This window comes from Mauremys mutica, chromosome 1 (genome assembly GCF_020497125.1).
Source record: "Mauremys mutica isolate MM-2020 ecotype Southern chromosome 1, ASM2049712v1, whole genome shotgun sequence".
NCBI lineage: Eukaryota > Metazoa > Chordata > Testudines > Geoemydidae > Mauremys > Mauremys mutica.
This window is the reverse complement of record NC_059072.1, coordinates 184817891-184836277: the sequence shown is the minus strand read 5'-3', so window position 1 is coordinate 184836277 and position 18387 is coordinate 184817891. Positions and strand designations below refer to the sequence as shown.

Sequence of the window (18387 nt, the reverse complement as noted above, 5' to 3'; positions counted from 1 at the left end):
ACAAATCTGACATCAGGAATTGTAACATTCAAAAAACAGCATTGGAGAACACTTCAACCTCTCTGGTCACTCAGTAACAGACATAAGTGGCAATTTTGCAACAGAAAAGCTTCAAAAACAGACTCCAACGAGAAACTGCTGAACTTGAATTAATATGAAAACTAGATACCATTAACGTAGGCTTGAATAGAGACCGGGAATGGCTGAGTCATTATAGAGATTGAATCTATTTCCCCATGTTAAGTATCCTCATACCTCTTGTCAACTGTCTGAAATGGGCCATCTTGATCATCACTACAAAAGTTTTTTTTCTCCTACTAATAATAGCTTATCTTAGTTAATTAGCCTCTTAGAGTTGATATGGCTACTTCCACCTTTTCATGTTCTCTGTCTATATATATATCTCCTTACTATATGTTCCATTCTATGTATCTGAAGAAGTGGGCTGTAATCCACGAAAGCTTATGCTCAAATAAATTTGTTGGTCTCTAAGGTGCCACAAGTACTCCTGTTCTTTTTGCAGATACAGACTAACATGGCTGCTACTCTGAAACCTTTTTAAACACTGTAATTTTAAATGTACCTAGGTGATATATAATAGATATGTGATATGAATGGAAATAAAGACCTCAGTTTAGGGTTCTATATTTCTCCTGCAAATCTAATGATGCTATATATACCTGTAAGCATGCTACATAGGCAAATAGAGCCACATTCTAGATTCAGATAATATATAACAGTCTTGGATACAGAAAATAGCAGTATTACCTTTATCCTGTTTCTCTCTCAGATTTGCTAACATGCTGGTCCACACATTTATTTGCTTCCTTGGAAGTAGAAAATACATTGGGTGTTCTTATTAACACTAGTCTTCAGCCTGACTGTATATAATATAAACAAAGTCTCTTTTCAATTTCCTGAATTTTCCAACAATTGCTAAACAATCCTCTCTTTTTTAGTAAGAGAGAATAATTATTTTTAACAAGCAATTTAGTTCTTGACATATTAAATCACTTTTGCTTCTGGCCATTCACAAAATACAATCCTGAATGCTCTGAGTATCACAAGTAACCCAGGCTGAGAGAACAACCATCCGTTTTTTTCAACTTCATAAGAGAGGGAATCCTCTTCCAGACTCCAATTTTATCATTTCAGATTGTCCCTGAGTTTCAAAAGTCTCAATAAGCCCCTTTAACAAGAAAATCCTAATATCCTCTACTCTCAAGTCCTATCCAGTTCTCAAAGATCAGATTCTAACATATTTTATTTGTTACATAATCTAATCCAAGCTGCAGGCATTTATTTTCTTTTTCTATCTAGGTTATCAGTTCATGACCAGGACAAAAGAAATCTGTGGAGAACTGTGGCTCAGTTTAGGAGCCTTCAAATTCTTTCATATAGGCAAAGTATATGCAAGAGAACTTACTCTCTTCCCCATTCTTCTTTGCTCTACTTTTATATTTTAATCCTATATATCACTGAAAAACAAAGTGTTCAAAATACGTATGAACAAATAGCATGTTTTTTTTTTATAGATTCCAAGGCCAGAAGGGGGCTGTTGTGATCATCTAGACTGACCTCATGTATAACATGGGTGATAGAACTTCCCCAAAATAATTCTTAGGGTGTATAAATTTAGGGGAAAAAATTCAATCTTGATTTAAAATATGTCAGTGATGGAGAATCCACAATAACCCTTGGTAAACTACTTTTGTTACTGCTGGACCAAATACAGGAATATGGGGGGGAAATGCAATATACCGGATGTTACAAAATACAAATGTCAAGCCCACTTTAGATGGCAGCTACATAGTCACTGCTTTTATTCCTCTATTTTTTTTGAAGAAAGATAAAGTATCTTAATCATCCAGAAATCACAGGAATATGCAATCACTAAAACCTGTAGCCTACGTAATGCATATAACTAACCAAAAATGAAGAAGTGACACATAAATCCAGCCACACAGAATAAGTGATTTACTGGTTAACGATGTTAGTTGCTAAGTAGTCATAATTGTTCTTCTCTTATAACACTGAATTATGATACATGGAGGAAGTTCACACTTTTCTTAAAGCTGCAGTTTCAGTTTCTTTGACTGCAGACTTGGAAAAACAATGAGTCACATTGTTAAGGCATATCTTTGCAACCAGAGTTCCTAGGAGGTCAATTTTGTTTTAAATGAAAAATTAGACCTTGTCAGATTCAGTAAAAATCTGCAGGGAATACCCCGAAATTCACACAGTTCATGAACTTTCCATGCTGATGCACGTTGTCCTGCATCATGAGGCTCCCTTCATCTAGTTCTACATGGCAATATTCATCTTGGAGATCCATGATGAAATGTCTCATGGTTTTGGTTATTCTCTTTAATCACCTAGTGAAGGTTTCTTTAATGTGATTTATAATATCTGAAATTTTATTCAACAACCTGTTGATTAAGCTCAGAGTGAACAATGGAGCACTTAAATATGGTGGCAATTCTTTCTACTGAGAAAGATTGAGAAATAATATCCAAGACTGATTGGCACATTTTTTAACAGGTACATAAGTACTGCAAGAAAGTTACCTTGCCCCCCACAAAACTGTCAAAGAAAGTTGACCATAAGAATCAGGAGAAAACTTAAAAAGGCAAACCAGCAAGGGGAGAACATTATTATTATTGGCTCGGATTCTGAACCCTTTAGCTTCTTCAAAAATCCCAACCATTACTTTTAGCTGCATTGTAGCAGCACCTACAGGCTCTAATCAGGATTGAGTCTACTTGAGGTAAATACTATAGAAAAGTGGAAGAAAAGTCAACTCTGCCCTGAAGAGCTTAAGTCTAATTTGAGACAAGACATAACAAGTGGGTCTGACAAACAAACAAACAGAAAGGGGAGACAGGAAGAGGAAAATGAATATCAGACCACACAAGCATTAAGGTAGTTATTACCCAAACTGATGGCACAAAATGAGAGATAATGATGACTCTGAACTGGAGCTTTAGCAGTGTGGACAGAAAGATGATGTCAGATCTTGGAAACATTATGGAAGATGTAGTAGCGGGATTTGAAACATCCTCCTCTACCTTCAGTGTTATTGTTTGGTCCCAAACTATTTTCCAGTCTTTAAATTCCTCTACATTGTGTGACAGGTTAACAGCCATAACCTTGGTAATATTTTCTGCAGAAGCAACTGAAAATAAGTGCAAGAAGTGTAAATCATTAACATAACTCCTCCTGATCCTCAAGGAAAGTAGACAATAAAAGTATCGATCAGCAGAGGAAGGAAGATGGGGAAAGGAGAGAGGGGCAGCCCTTTCAGGAAGTATATGTGAGGGGGACTTAGGAGGAAGGAAACTGGTGAGGCAGGGAAGAGAAGACTGGCACCAGGAGAACAGGAAATGGCTGTATATCTGCAACTGATGCCTGCCCTTTAAGCCCTTCTGAAAATAATAATAATAATAAAAAAAATAAGATGAAATAAAATACTTGCCTGTGATTTCCTTTTACCCATTCGTTTATTTGTTAATATACTTAGGACTTAAACCCACAAGCACTTCTACATGTGAACATTTTCATTATTCAGTGAGTAAGCATTTGCAGGATCAGACCACTGAGATACAAGTTCTTCAGACTGGGGGCTAGTCTCTAAACCACATTACACATTTCTAGGCATTAATAGATTCAAAGATTCACAGATTTCATGGCCAGAAGTAACCACTGTCATCCAGTCTGACCTCCTGCATAACACCGGCAATAAAACTTCCCGAAAATAATTTCTAAAGAAATGAATAAAAATATAGGAGGGAGGGGGCGAAAGAACCAACAGGAGAGAGTGTGAAGGAAAGGAGATATGTACATACACAACATAAATACAAAATTGCACCCTGATAGTGTTTTAGAAATTTAGCCTAAGGGAACACTCCGTATCAGAAACCTAGCACATAACAAGTTAAAAGCATTACTCCCAAAACAGACAATCACAAACTCTACTCCATCAATTTATTTCCTCCTCCTTGATGCATCTTTCCTGACTGCAATTTATCTTTTGAAGGAAAGATTCCTCTGGATACAGATGGGATTAATTTCTGCCTTTTCTACCCCCAGTTACCTACATTAGAAACTGATCTATTTTTACTGATATGCACAACGTTTTCTTGTTGTTGTTATGACAAAGATCACCTTAGGATCCAGCTACTTCATATAGTTTTGTTCCTGTGAAAGCAATGATGCTGTGAATAGTCTAAAAAATTATTAACAGGTCCCTTTTCCAGTAATCTAATTAATTAACAGGAACACTGTGGCAAACAAACAAAATATTTCTGAGTGGATGGTAGCTTTGACGGGGTCATTCATTCCACAGCAGCATATTTTGCCATACTGTCAAGATTTCATAACTCGGTTATGGAAAAATAATATTTTTCAAAACACACAGAATGTTTCATCCCCCTGATATGCTATTGAAAGGTCAGATAAAAACAACAGCGAATTCAAGCTACAACTTATCTAAAACAAGAGTTTAAGTCATTCAAAAATGTTTATGTTACAAGAGAGCCACACACAAAGGGGATGAAAACCTGTACGCATTATTGATCCCGTAACTTTGATCTTAAAAGCTGGGAATCTTGAACAAAGAAAGATGAATGCCACCTCAAAGTTTTTCTTTCAAAAACTCAAATGAGGATGATTCAGGATAAATGACAGACAAGAGTTAATATGAAAGGGGAAAAACTGGATTCATAGTATTGCACCCAAATTTCAATAAAAAAGCTCTGCTTTTTTAAATCAATTGCCAAGGTATTTTAACACGCTACCATCCCCTTTCATGTACATATAAAGAAATTCTTCATATTAAATTTTTCATGTTCAGTGTTCCCTCTTTTTTCCACCAGCCACATTCTTATTCCATGTGAACAATTAGGGGGTGTTTCTGAGGCTTGGGATAGGGGTTGTGGGAAATGAACAGAGGCAGGAAAATCCTGAACTCCAATCCTGGATCTGAAACAGGATCGGTTTGGGGGCTTGTGCTACCAAGTAAACGCTCTCCATACATTTTACCATATGAAAAACAGTGATAATAAGACTCACCTCTACTTTACTGTGATTTAGCGAGGCTTAATAAATTAAGGAGGAACCGCTACTGAAAGAAAAGGCAACCTAATGGGTAACAGAGTTTATCTGTAAGGAAACTGGGACCAAACTAATTAAATAATTTGTAATTCACAGTTTTAGTTATTTTGGTGCAAGTCTGTGTGGACAGTCTTAGTTCAGAATAAAAATGCTCTATTTTGATGTACGGTAAATTGAACTGTTTTGTTAACAAAAAGAAACATGGGCCAGTGCTGAAGGCTCTGACTCAAGAGACTTGGGTTCGATACCCTACTCTTCCACTGACTTCCTGTGTTACCTTGGGTAGTCACTTAGTCTCCTGGGCATAGTTTGGGGGAGGGCAAGGACACTGTCCCCCGAACTGCAAGCCTCAGGCAGGCACAGTATGTGCCCACACACGCATGTAGCCCCATTGGCCTCACTGGAGCTGCCTGCCCAAATATAGAAGTCAAACTATGCCTATGCTTAGTCTCTCTGTTCTTTGGCTCCCCAGTTGTAAAACAGGGATAACAGCACTTCCCAACCCACAGGGATAGGACAGGGGTGAGGATTTTAGTTATAAGATGATTGGGTGTGTTCAAATCCTGGTGCTTACATAGTTTCTCCTACAATCACAAGGAATGTTTGTGAAGACAAACTTTGGAAAAGGAAATTTTATTTTAAAAGTGTTCAGAAAGTGAAACCACAGCTATTTACCTAGCTGTATTTAAGTTTAGCTGTTAGGCTCTCCAATGGTACAGGAAGGATTTTTGATTTCCAAGAAGTCCCCTATGCAGTTTTGCTCTGACACCATGACAAACATTTTTAGATGCAACAGATTAAATTAAAGATCAACATTTGCCCCACACATTAGATTTGCAATTCAGAAGACACAAACATGGATTAACCAGATTTATAAGCATCTGCTTTTATACAACTGAGTAAGGAATACACTTTAGGGAAATCATGATTAGCTTTAATACTCTGAGAAAATTGCTTTTGGACAGATTTCTTTATAAAGTAAACAAAATGTTTAGACTGTGATTCTTCACACAGCACAAGGAAAATGTGTACAGTGATCAGCCTACACAGAGGCTGACCTGAGCCAGAAACTGCAGAGCCCAATACACTTGTGGTCAATGAGGATGTCTGTTTTAATAATTTATCACTGATAGCTCAGTCTACCCTTATCTTTTTTTGTATTTGCTCCATTTACTGTACTTCATGACTTGATAAACTTGTATTTTTATTTCACTGTAATACATATTTACTCACAACAAACATGGACAAAATTATGCAAAGGTTACTAACATCAATTTTTATTGTGTTACCTAAATAAATGTATCAATTTCCTTAATTCTGTCAGGACAAAAGAATATTTTCTGTTTATTGTGCTCTTCATGAAGTTGTACCTTAACCTGGATCTCGTTTAACTGTGGGGGTTTGTTTTTTTTCCAAAAATTAGATTTAAATGAAGCAGTGCAAATACCAACTCCACAGAAACTTAACTACAGGGCTGTAGGATGTCTCAATCTTTTGCCTCTGATTTTGTCTCAGGAGCCAAGCTACTGCCTATGTTCCTTATTGACCTTTCATTGCCCACAAACCTCGTATCAGTTGCTGGCTGGGAAGTCTCACTCTAACAAGTCCAGGAATGGCACTGTTGGTATTGAAGAGAAAGAATTCTTTAGATTCTGGAGGAATGTAATAAAGTGGATCGTTTCACGGATCAAGACTTTTCTGGAGGTGGTCCATTTGGGTAACATGAACCAACCCATAAACCAAAAGAAGTGTGATTTTTTCACTGTTTATATCTTATCACTTAACAGCACATAAAAAGACTTCAAAAATTCAGATGCTTCAGCAATATTTCCCACTTCTAGTTCTCTTAAAATGGCAAGAGATTTAAGCTATTAAGTTCTGAAGATTTGACAGAAGATTTGACAGAAACTTAACTATGGAGCCGCTACTACCAGCACTTCTATAAGTTCTCAAGTTCATAAGTTTTATACATACACACACACATATTCACCTATTTTACCCTTTGGCTTCCATGTGCCTGCAATTTCACTGTGTTTACAAGTGGCAGGTAACCCCAATCTTCTGAAGTTTAATGGGTGACATTTTAACGGGTGAAATGAAAGTTGGGCCATTGACTTCAGTGGATCCAGGACTTCACTCAACATGTGTAGAAGCACAAATATAAGATGCCAGGTAAGAAGCGGCCAATTAAACCTGACAAATGTGCTTTCAAATGTTGCTTTCAAACCTATTCTTTCACCCTTATTTTGGTATTTCTGACTCTATTCTTTGATGAAATAATGCTACATAAGGAATTTCAGTTTATCTATACTTCACTAAATTAAGTTTTCCAAATCTTTTACTTCTCTCCTTTCGCATGCTGTCCATTCCTGGTCCCATTCTCTTTGTCTCCGAAATACCATAAAAAAAAAGAAAATATCCATTGTTACTGCAAATCTGCTAAGACATACAACTGAATGTGTATTTTTTCCTTCTTGTCAAGACTCCTTTACAGCTGTTTAGAAATGGGAATCTGAATTATAATGTAGTTTCAACCTCTTGTCTGTATGAGAAAGATGCCATGTTATTAATAGTGCTGATTAAGACAATGCCTGGCAAATAGGATGTAAATTCATTCAGTGGAGTTTGCCATCTCAGCAACATTAATTTATACCTCTGAATACAAAATGAGCATTTCAGCTCAAGGCAGTACTGTAAAAAAAAATCCTGTTTCTTGTTTGTTTGTTTTTAGAAAAAAACTAACTGAAAATATAAAATGATTCCGTGAGGTGGAGTGATGGAAGAACGCTAGTTAAATAGGCACAGTATATAATCATCACAAAGCAAAAACAAACTTGTGTGCTATTCCTCCACAACAAGCACAGATTTAAGACCATCAAAAATACAGATGGTTTTGCCAATTAATGCATGTTTCCTTTGTTCTGGGTGTGTCTTTGTTCTCACAGGTGGGTGAACAGCAATTTTAAAGTGCAACAAGAAAATGCACCACATTAAAGAACACCGGAAATTCCTACAACAGAATGAATGGTAGCAGTAGACAATACACGCTTAGAATGCATTTCACAGAGAGACCTAATATTGCTTTAATCATCTGCTTACCTAAATTCAATAGACTTTACACAGCAAGGAAATGCAAACACACATTTTAAGTTAAGGGGATTTCTTTTGAAACAAATAATAAATATGGGGCTAGATTCAGAAAGAAACCTAGGTGCACTGACACCAAGTGTCGCCACACCTAACTTTCAGGCTCCTGGAAAAACACGCAATTCACAAAGCCTTAGTTAGGTGCCTAGACTCCCTATACAATGATTGGAGAGAGATAGGTGCCTTAGAACGGGATTCACTAAAGCAGGGGTTCTCAGAACAATTTTTCTGGTGGCCTCCGAGTGTGTCCACCATCCCGCACTGAGCCGAAGCCCACTGAACACGCACACACTGGCCCCATCCATCTGCAGAGGTGCTGCCCAGAGCCCCCAGGAGGCTGCAGGCTGTAGCTGCTATTCTCCTTCTGGCAGGGCTAGCAAACAGCAAGGCAGCCAGGAGCATCAGCTGGGCGCCGCAAGGAGGGGCCACTGCTTTGCCACTCCCCCACCCCCATTTCCACCCAGGAAGCTGTAGTGGCTGTAGAAAAAATACCCTGGTAGCCGCATGCAGAGAAACGCTGCACTAAAGCCAGCACGCTAGGTGGCTTCTCCCCTAAGCTAATCAATTGGAGGTGCCAAGTGCTTCTCCACTCCCAACCCTTCACCATTTTGTGTAAACTCATCTACAGGGGCTCATCTAGAGTAGACAAAGCCTGAACACACTTACCAGATTGGGCCTTGTAGACGAATCAGTCACAGGAATACCTATCTTCCCTCCCCAGTTAGGTTATCACTCTGGGAGGTGGATGTCAGGAACCTGGCCTGGCGCAGCAGTGCACAGGCTCAGAGGCAGAAACATAGGGATCTTTAAACGCAATCATTTTCTGCACCTAAATGATTTGGCTGCAGCTGACGGGGGTTGGTTGTGAATCCCAAGTCTGGGATTCAGGCACTTAAAGTAGCAGTTAGACATACACGTCCTTTTGTGAATCTAGCCCAGATTTCTATAAAGTATTTTTAATTTTATAGTTATGTGGTTGAAAACACACCCATCATTGTACACAGCTGTTTCTTGGTTTGTAAATCTATGCTACTAAATAGTGAAGCTTTGTTTTGCCCCTAGGAAGGAAAACAAAACCAAACAATTTAGATCTCAAAAAGTAGCAGTCATTTTGAACCTTAGCTGCTGGGTTTTTGTGTGTTCATTTCCTACAGAGGTCATTCATTTCAGCAGGTGATTAAGGTATAAACAGTATATCTCCAGTGTTTTACATCAGCTTAACACTTGTAATTCACATAATGCAGAGAAGATCTTATAAGAAGTACATTTTCAGATGTTGCTATTTCCAACCATAGAGAGCGATGTCTTGGATCACCATGTTGGCAGCATATAAATGATTTCTGAATTCTTTATGCATTAGCATTACGAAAAGCCAGTTAGGCACAATTGTTTATGGTTTTGCATGTCAAAATTAAAAGAATGATAGCGTTCTGATTTGCTTTTACCATACTTGAGAATAACTCGTGCACTGCACGCTTCAGCCTACATAAGCATATGAAAACACTTCTAATGAGAAGAGAGCTTACCTCCAGAAAGCAGAATAAGCTATTATCTCCCTAAAGAAATGCGATTTTGTCCCAAACGCCTTATTACACTTTCTAATCCATTCCATAACTCTGCTGTGGGAAGTATAGCAGAGACATTTCAAAGGAATTTAATAAATGGTTCACCTACACTACTAATGGTTCACCTTTACCACTGAAGTATTAGTTAGCTTGAAAGAAAACACTATGGAGCCTAGATACCAATAGTAATCAAAAGAAAAAGATTATGTGACAGTGGAAAATGTGATCAATTTTATTTTCACAAGCTACAGATTGCAACATAACTCTCAAATGGACACGGTCAGACATTTTCTTTAGAATTTTTTTTTTGACAAAAATATCTTTTTCTGAAAACTGAAATTTTCCCCGGGAAAATTTGAGTTTTGTTGAAAATTTTCAATTTTCCACTGCGGAAATCAAAATGGCAGCTCCCTGACTGTCCACCCGCAGAGACTGAAACTGAGAACAGTATCTAGGAGGGCTACCATGGTGAGGTCACTTAAGTGCCAGCCTCCCAGCTCTGGCATCCAGAGAGGTACAGAACCCATAGACTCAGCCTCCCCACCTTCCCACAACTCTAGCACCCAGAGAAGCAGAGAGATGGGGAACTTAACCTCTCCGGCACCCAGAGTCATGTCAGACTCACTTTGCACCTTCCCTTCTCATGAAAAATATTGTGGTTTTGAAATTCAATCCCAGTTCGGAATGAAAATTGTTTGTAAAAATGCAACATTTTTCTTAGGAAGGGATTTTCATTCTCCGGCCAGCTCTCCTCTCAAGCAGGGGGATGGAGTGTGTTGCACATGATCATTCTAACAAACAGAAATGCACAGCACGCAGTTAGACAGTATAAGTCTGAAGTTAGACAAGATACATTTCCAGCTTTGTGCAAATGGGATGCATCCTCTGCAACATTTAGGGAAGGCAACAGAGGGTCAGGAAGACAGAGGGGCTGAAGGTCTGCAGCTCAACACAATGATAACGGGTAGATTAGTGTTGTTTGCTGAGGAATGATGTGAATGGAAAAGGGAAAGGATAAGTATTCTCGAATGTCAGGTTTTTACACTTACTGTAATTCGTTCATCTTTGTCATCCAGTGGGGACCCATCTTTTTTCCATGAAATAGTGGGTTCTGGATGGCCTCTTGGGGGTTGGCATTCCATCACGGCAGGTTCACCCACAGCTACCATTACATCAGAAGGGTTCTGTCTGAAGTCATCTCGTAATACTGAAAGAGTGAAGACAAAAAAAGTCATTACTGACACATCAATGCACACCAGACAGCAAAAATCTTTGGCTTCTAATGGCCACTTTAACAGGTCATGTTTCTGTTAGGACTTTGAACAATTAACACAGATATTTTCTCTTTGTGGACTTTGAAACAGTGTCACATTTTTTTACATAGAAATTCACCCAGGTTACATCTGTTTTCAGAGGCAGGATACGTCATTTTTATTGGTCTAAAATGGCAATTCAAGGACATGCACCTGATGAAGTGGGTATTCACCCACGAAAGCTTATGCTCCAATACTTCTGTTAGTCTATAAGGTGCCACGGGACTCTTTGTCCCTAATTCAAGGACTGATATTCTAGAGCAGCTCATTATCTCCTCTCCAACTCCCAACAACTTTTATGATGGTAAACCTTCAGTAAGTTCAGTTGCTTCTACTGCCACCTCTTCTCTTCTTTGCCCCTCATAACACCCTGATTATTTTTATTTGAATTTCCACCAGTCAGAACTAAGTTATGGAAGCACCAAAATGTCTATCAGCATGGTGTGAAAGCTAAATGTGTACCGTGGGCTGAATGTAGCAAGGAGGAGTTTGGAAGCTATTTAGCATACACTCTTAAAATCCTACATAACCCAAAACCTTCCATACACACTAGATGCACAGTGTAATGGACATGGCCTTGATATTGTTACTGCTGAAGTCAATGAGAATTTTTGGCCATTGTTTTAATGGGAGGTGAATTTGGACCTCTGCCACTTTTCATTTTAGAACCTGCTTCTTTTTCCACCTCTCAAAAGAAAAGACCATAAAGGCAATAGAAACAAAAACCTACACAATTTTTAAATTAAAACTAACTTATAGCCCTTATTAACAACAAGGTATGTAAATGCAGAAGAGTTAATTTGCTACACCGAAGTTCTATTATATAAGAACATAAGAACGACCAGCAGGAGCTTTTTTGCCGCCCTAGGCGGTGGAAGGTCCCACCCCCAAAATGCCACCCCCGACAGAGGCAGCGGATGGTCTGGCTGCCGCAGTCACCCCCCCCAAATGTTAGAGCCCTAGGCAACAGCCTAGGCCACCTAATGGGTTGCGCCGGCCCTGACGACCAGACTGTGTCGGATCAAAGGTCCATCTAGCCCAGTATTCTGTGTTCTGACAGTGCCCAATGCCAGGTGCCCCAGAGGAAATTAACAGAACAGGTAATCATCAAATGATCTATCCCCTGTCGCCCATTCCCCAGCTTTTGCCAAACGGAGGCTAGGGGCACCATCCCTGTCCATCCTGGCTAATAGCCATCGATTGACCTATCCTCCATGAATTTATCTAGGTTTTTTTTGTTACAACATCCTCTGGCAAAGAGTTCCACAGGTTGATCATGCATCGTGTGAAGAAATACATCCTTTTGTTTGTTTTAAACTTGCTGCCTATTAATTACATTTGTCAAGTATCAGAGGGGTAGCCGTGTTAGTCTGGATCTGTAAAAGCAACAAAGAATCCTGTGGCACCTTATAGACTAACAGACGTTTTGCAGCATGAGCTTTCGTGGGTGAATACCCACTTCTTCAGATGCAAGTCTTCTTGCATCTGAAGAAGTGGGTATTCACCCACGAAAGCTCATGCTGCAAAACGTCTGTTAGTCTATAAGGTGCCACAGGATTCTTTGTTGCTAATTACATTTGGTGACCCCTAGTTCTTGTGTTATGAGAAGGAGTAAATAACACTTCTTTATTTACTTTCTCCACACCGGTCATGATTGTATAGACCTCTATCATACCTCCTCTTTAGTTGTCTCTTTTCCAAGCTGAAAAGTCCCAATCTTTTTAATCTCTCCTCATACCCCTAATTATTTTTGTTGCTCTTTACTGAACTTTTTCCAATTCCAATATGTCTTTTTTGAGTGGACATAATACAAGAGCTGTACTGAGCATCTGAGTATGGAGCCTCTTCTTAGTTCCCAAGATTATATCACTACTATAAAGTGAAGAGATAGTTAAAAGTATGTGCTGTAAAATTAAAAAAACATCAAGTGAAATGATCTAAACAAACCTTAAGTGCTTCTCAAGTCTGGAGGAGCTCATAAATCTAAGATGAAAACCTATTAGACAGTACCTTGGATGGTTTTTAGCACCTTTGAAGCAACAAAGAAGTCCAATACTTGCCTAATAAAAGCAAATTACTTGAGTAATTTTGTACATTTGTTAGGCTTAGATCAGCTTTACAAGTGCAGTACCTTCTCTGTAAACTGAGACCTTTCCACAAATTAACCAACACATAATAAAATACCTTAGGAGGACATCAAAGGTCCAGGCCATAGAAACATCAAAATATTTTTTTTCCATTTGCTATGAATTATTTTGGCTCCAACATTACATAATGAAAAGCTAACAAAAAGTAATCCATTAAAGATTACTTCACCGATAGCGGTCACATAATTATTTTTGCAGCTGTAAAGTAGATACATACTCCAGTTTTGCCTCAGGCCCTGGCAATCTTGCATAAAGTTATAAATTTAAAGACTTCATCTGTTGCTGAAAAAGCAATTTTTCTTCACTGTCCTTTATAGTCAAGGCTCACTGTAAATTGAGAATACATTTCCTTTTGAAGATATATTAGCAGTATACTTTATAATCCAGTACAGTATGTGCTTTCAGTTATCAAAGGGTCAAATTTAACCATGTGCATCTCATTTTCCAAAAACAAAATTGTTTTGGAAAAAAATGGCAACTAAAACAGGGAGATAATTTTAATACATTAACATGTAGAATCTTTATGAAGAAAAACATGCCAGAATTTAAGAACCATTATTGGTGATTTTCATTCATATTGTATTTAACAAAATGTTGAAGTACAACAAACAATGACTGTGATCCTGTGCTCCTTGCACAGCAAGAAAACTCTCTTTGACTTCACTGGACTGCATGAGGCTCTCTGAAGTTACTTGTTGAATTTAATCAGTGACAGGAACAGCTTTGACAAGTCTAGTCTCGAGTCTAATCCAGAAATCTTGTATTTTGTAGTCAACAAAACAATTATACCTCCTGTATAGAATTTATCCTATGGCATAAGCAATAGAAAAATAATTAGGAATCACTTGAGGGTAATTTTTTTATTGACAACCAACACAGTAAGTAGAGGCATAATACATTTGTGTAGGTCCTGAACAACATGTTCTGATACACATCACCCGTTATTTTCTTCTCAAGCTTTACTCTGATTACTAGAGCTGGGTAAAAATCATTCTAAATGTTTTTTGTTTGGTTGGTTTGTTTTTTGTTTTTTTTGTGAAAAATGTAGATCTGGAAACATTTTTTCGAATTCATGTCAGTTTCACCAAATTGTGTAAAAAATTTCAAAAAAATCAAAATGTTTCATTTTGACATTTTCCAAATCCTGGTCACTGGTCACTCCCTTACCAATGCTTTTGAAAAGAAACAGGTCTCAGCTAACAAGCAGGTTTCCTCAGCTCAAACAAAAATGTGCTAACAGAAGCTTCACTATGTCCAAGCAATACAATTTTAAAAATCCATTACACTGCTTTGTGTCAACATGTCTTTTTTATAAAGCTTGTTGTAGTATGAATTTGATGTTTAAAGTCTTCATTATTTTAATTTTTATTCTTGTAACATTAAAAACAATGCTTCATTTTACATTTTCCTCTGATAAAACTAAGGTATATCTGTGTATTACCAAAAGTAATTTCTCTTTGCCTCTTATGTGGAATGATAAAATACTACATGAAACAAAACTTCAGAAACAAGCATAATTTAATGGGGAAAATATTGAAAAATTAAGAAAATCTCTTTACTCTTAGAAGGTACTCTTAGCATGTACTCTTTACTCTTAGCATGTACGATGCTCAAAACTTTTAAACAGATAACTTCATTAAGAATGATTAACAATAATTAGGATTGAGAAAACCAGTATCATTAATTATTTATCCTGAATATTTTGAATCTGTTTTCAACTTTTCCACCAGCATCTTGCAATTTTCTCAAATGTATCAGTATCTGAAATCATTCAAGGAACAATTTCTATAAAGAGTTATTCGTTTGTAGGTTGTTTATGAGCAGTCCATTGTGAGTAGTCAATATGTGATCTATCTTTGTTAGTTTAAGGACTTGTCTTCACAGCTAAAAAAGCTGTTTTTCAGCTTAGGTAATTAATGAGTATTAGCTAACTGAAGTAAAAATCAGTGAAGATAAGGCACTTTAAATTTTATTGGGAGGTAAACTTGCCAAGGTCAACGCCTGGCCAGGGTATAGGGCTGTTTACTTCACAGCAAAACTCAAGTGCCTGGTCTTCACTCTGTTTTTACCTCTGGATTGCTAATGGACATTAATTACTTTGAGGTGAAAAACTCAGCTTTTTTAGCTGCAAGGACATTCCCTTAAACACTCTCTAGGTTGGAGCGTAATCACCGCTCTCTTACCCCATTTTCCCTTTTTAGAGGCCAGCAATGATCCCCACACCTACCTATCTACTGAATGTTTTACTACGCTAATTTTCCAGCTTGCTGAACCCCAAAAGGTGGCATTTCTGACTGGGTTGAATACATTGTGACATCACTCTTGTCAGGTGCCACAGCACTTCAAATCAGATGCTGCACCTATTGGTGCCTCCAGAGTTCAGGATCTCAGTTCAGCAAGGGTATTTAAACATGCACATAACTTTAACACAATTTTTCGATGGGGCCGCTGAGCTAGACACATGTTTAGGTTCCTTGGTGAATCAGGCTGAAAGTTGTTGTCTGTTATTGCACTGCATGTCACTACAAATAAGGTGCAATGCATCAAAGGAATTCCCAAGACTATCAAAGTTGTGAGATCCCCAGTCACACATTAGCACCTCTGAAACTCTGTATGTTGGCAAAGGTAGGTCTAGAGCAGTTCACAATCCTAGATAGTAGTAACCTAAATTTAGTCACTTGTCCCCATTTTGACCAAAAGTTTGACAATTAAAAATCCAGGGAATGTCATATTTGAAACTAAATTACAAGGATAGTTTCCCTTCAGTAACAGAGAGCTAAAGGAAAAAATAAACTCCCTCAAAAACACAGGGAAATGAGAAGGGGTAAATCTTGAAACCTTTGGGCTGTATGGAAAAGAAAAAAAAATCTCATTGCAGGAAGTGACATTCTGAAGTATGTAGCAATTGATTTTTTTTTTCTCTTCACAGCAGTATAAATTGGGAGTGACTTCACTGAAGTTAATTGTGTGACATGGTTGTTAACATGGAATGGAAGGAAAAGGTTTGATTAATGATTCATTATTTTAAGGCCATTATAAGGACCATTATGATTACCTTGCATAACACATAATTTTACTTAGTGATTCTTCTTACGCCCAAACACCTCTCATTGAACTAGATTATGCCTTAAGACTATGCCATACAGTGTTGATTTTAAAAGCCCAATCGAAGAAAAAATTACCACATCACCCAGTAATCTGTTCCAGTGGTTAATTATCCTCATTATTATATATGTGCATCTTATTTCTAGTTTGAAGTTTTCTGACCTCATCTTCCAGCAGTTGGAAGCAGGACTAGAGAGCACTTAACTATCAGATATCTGATAAAGGTCCGTTTTCCAGACCACTCATCTTCTTGGACCCTATCCACACTTCAAAAGGAGGTTGAAAAACTGGACACCTGAATTCCATCCATGGTCTCATTGATACTGCCTACAGAGGTAATATCACCTGTTATATACATCTAAGGATTGTGGTAGACCTTTTTGCTACATCACTGCATTAGGACCTTACATTGAGTTGGTTTGCAAAACCATTTCTTTCTCTGCAAGAGAATGCATTTTCTTTGGTTATAGAATATCAGTTTTTAAGCTAATGTTCACATCATCGAACTTTAAGTTTTTAAAAGCAAACATCTGACTGGTATTCAGACATATTAATTCTCTTAATATGAATTAGAAATATCATCATGCTGAATCTCTACTGCCAGCAGCAGAGTCAGCACCAAATCACTGTATAAGCTTAGTTGAACAAAGTCAAAGTTGAAACAAACAGTAGCAGCAAAAGACACCATATCATTCTTTTTTTCATTTCTGCCACCAAAATGGCCAACCAACTCAGTTTAAACAGTTGATTGATAAACACTTCACCCACGGTGTCTCAATGGAAGAAATTCAGAGTTAATGAATATAAGAAGAGTTTCAAATAGAGCTGTTATTTTCTTTCTAATTTGATGCTGAATGAACTTAGGAGCTGTCTTCTATAATTATATCCTTTTCCACTCCAGCCTTTCATATAACATGCAACATTTTATTTTTAAACTTTAAATTACACCACATTAAAATTCTGGTGGACATTATAATGTGCATATACTAAGATCACTTATTTTCTTAAACACTAGTAGTTTTTAAGTCTTTATAGAGCTCAGTGTTGTGCTTCTATGTACTGTATTATTTCAGCTTTTTATATAGTTTGGGGAAATGGTACAATAGCTTTAATTGCTACTCACTTGAGAAATGTACCTACTTGCCCATTATTCAACAAAAGAATACATTTTCTTCACAGTGCAGATGCTCAAGGAACAAGTTTGTGGTTTAGCATACAAAAGAACTTGCTCTAGTATAGGTCAAATAACCCTTTACTCAATCAAAATGGAATCCAAATTGGGCAATCTCCTTAGAACTGTGGTGAAGTTTATTTAGCATAGAATGATGTAAAAACTCATAATGTTTTAGGGTCTGCTATTAGCAACGTATAATATGAACAAATAACTAATTTTCTAGACAATCTGGCAGAACTACAGCATTTATAAATCAAAGCCAGATTTTTCAAAAGTGCCAGGGTACCTCATTTTTGGGGTGACCAACTTGAAACACCTGAATGGGATCTGGTTTGCTAAGGATGAGTGCTTATAAATTTATGAAAATCAGACTTCTTTAAGGTGACTCAAAGTCCGTTGACTCAAATCAGGCACTCCAAAACTCAGACAACCAAAATCATTACGCTTAAGAATACAAACCGTATTATTTATTGTTTTTATCGATCAGTACTGTTCATGGTTACCATAACTAGGTCACCATTTCCAATTAATAAAATTATTTCTTATTTTAAGTACAGGGTAAAAAAAACATGCTTAAGTGATAGCAAATCTTCCCAGTTATTGAAGGCTATGATAGCTGGCAATTTTTTCAGTTCCCAAAAGGTTAATATAGCATAAAGATAAATGCACACTGCTACTAAATTAAAATTGATTTGTAGGTATTTGGGTGAGGGCTAGAATACAAACAAATCATAGTATTACATGAAGAATGTCCTAAAGAAACAGGTGAGGAGGAGTTCAGCACACTTGATAATTTAAAACATACCTTGTCTATGCCATTGTAG

At 37.5% G+C, this 18387-nt stretch overlaps 1 protein-coding gene across 4 annotated transcripts in view; it reads right to left on the bottom strand.

The window, feature by feature from the left end:
* The window catches only part of ROBO1 (roundabout guidance receptor 1), a 431492-nt gene that overhangs the window by 144142 nt on the left and 268963 nt on the right, over positions 1-18387 (bottom strand). For all 4 annotated transcript variants that reach the window (XM_045002116.1, XM_045002117.1, XM_045002119.1 and 1 more), the window contains exon 3: positions 10874-11031. In XM_045002116.1, coding sequence (XP_044858051.1) covers positions 10874-11031 — 158 coding nt within the window. The remainder of the gene's footprint in view (positions 1-10873; positions 11032-18387) is intronic.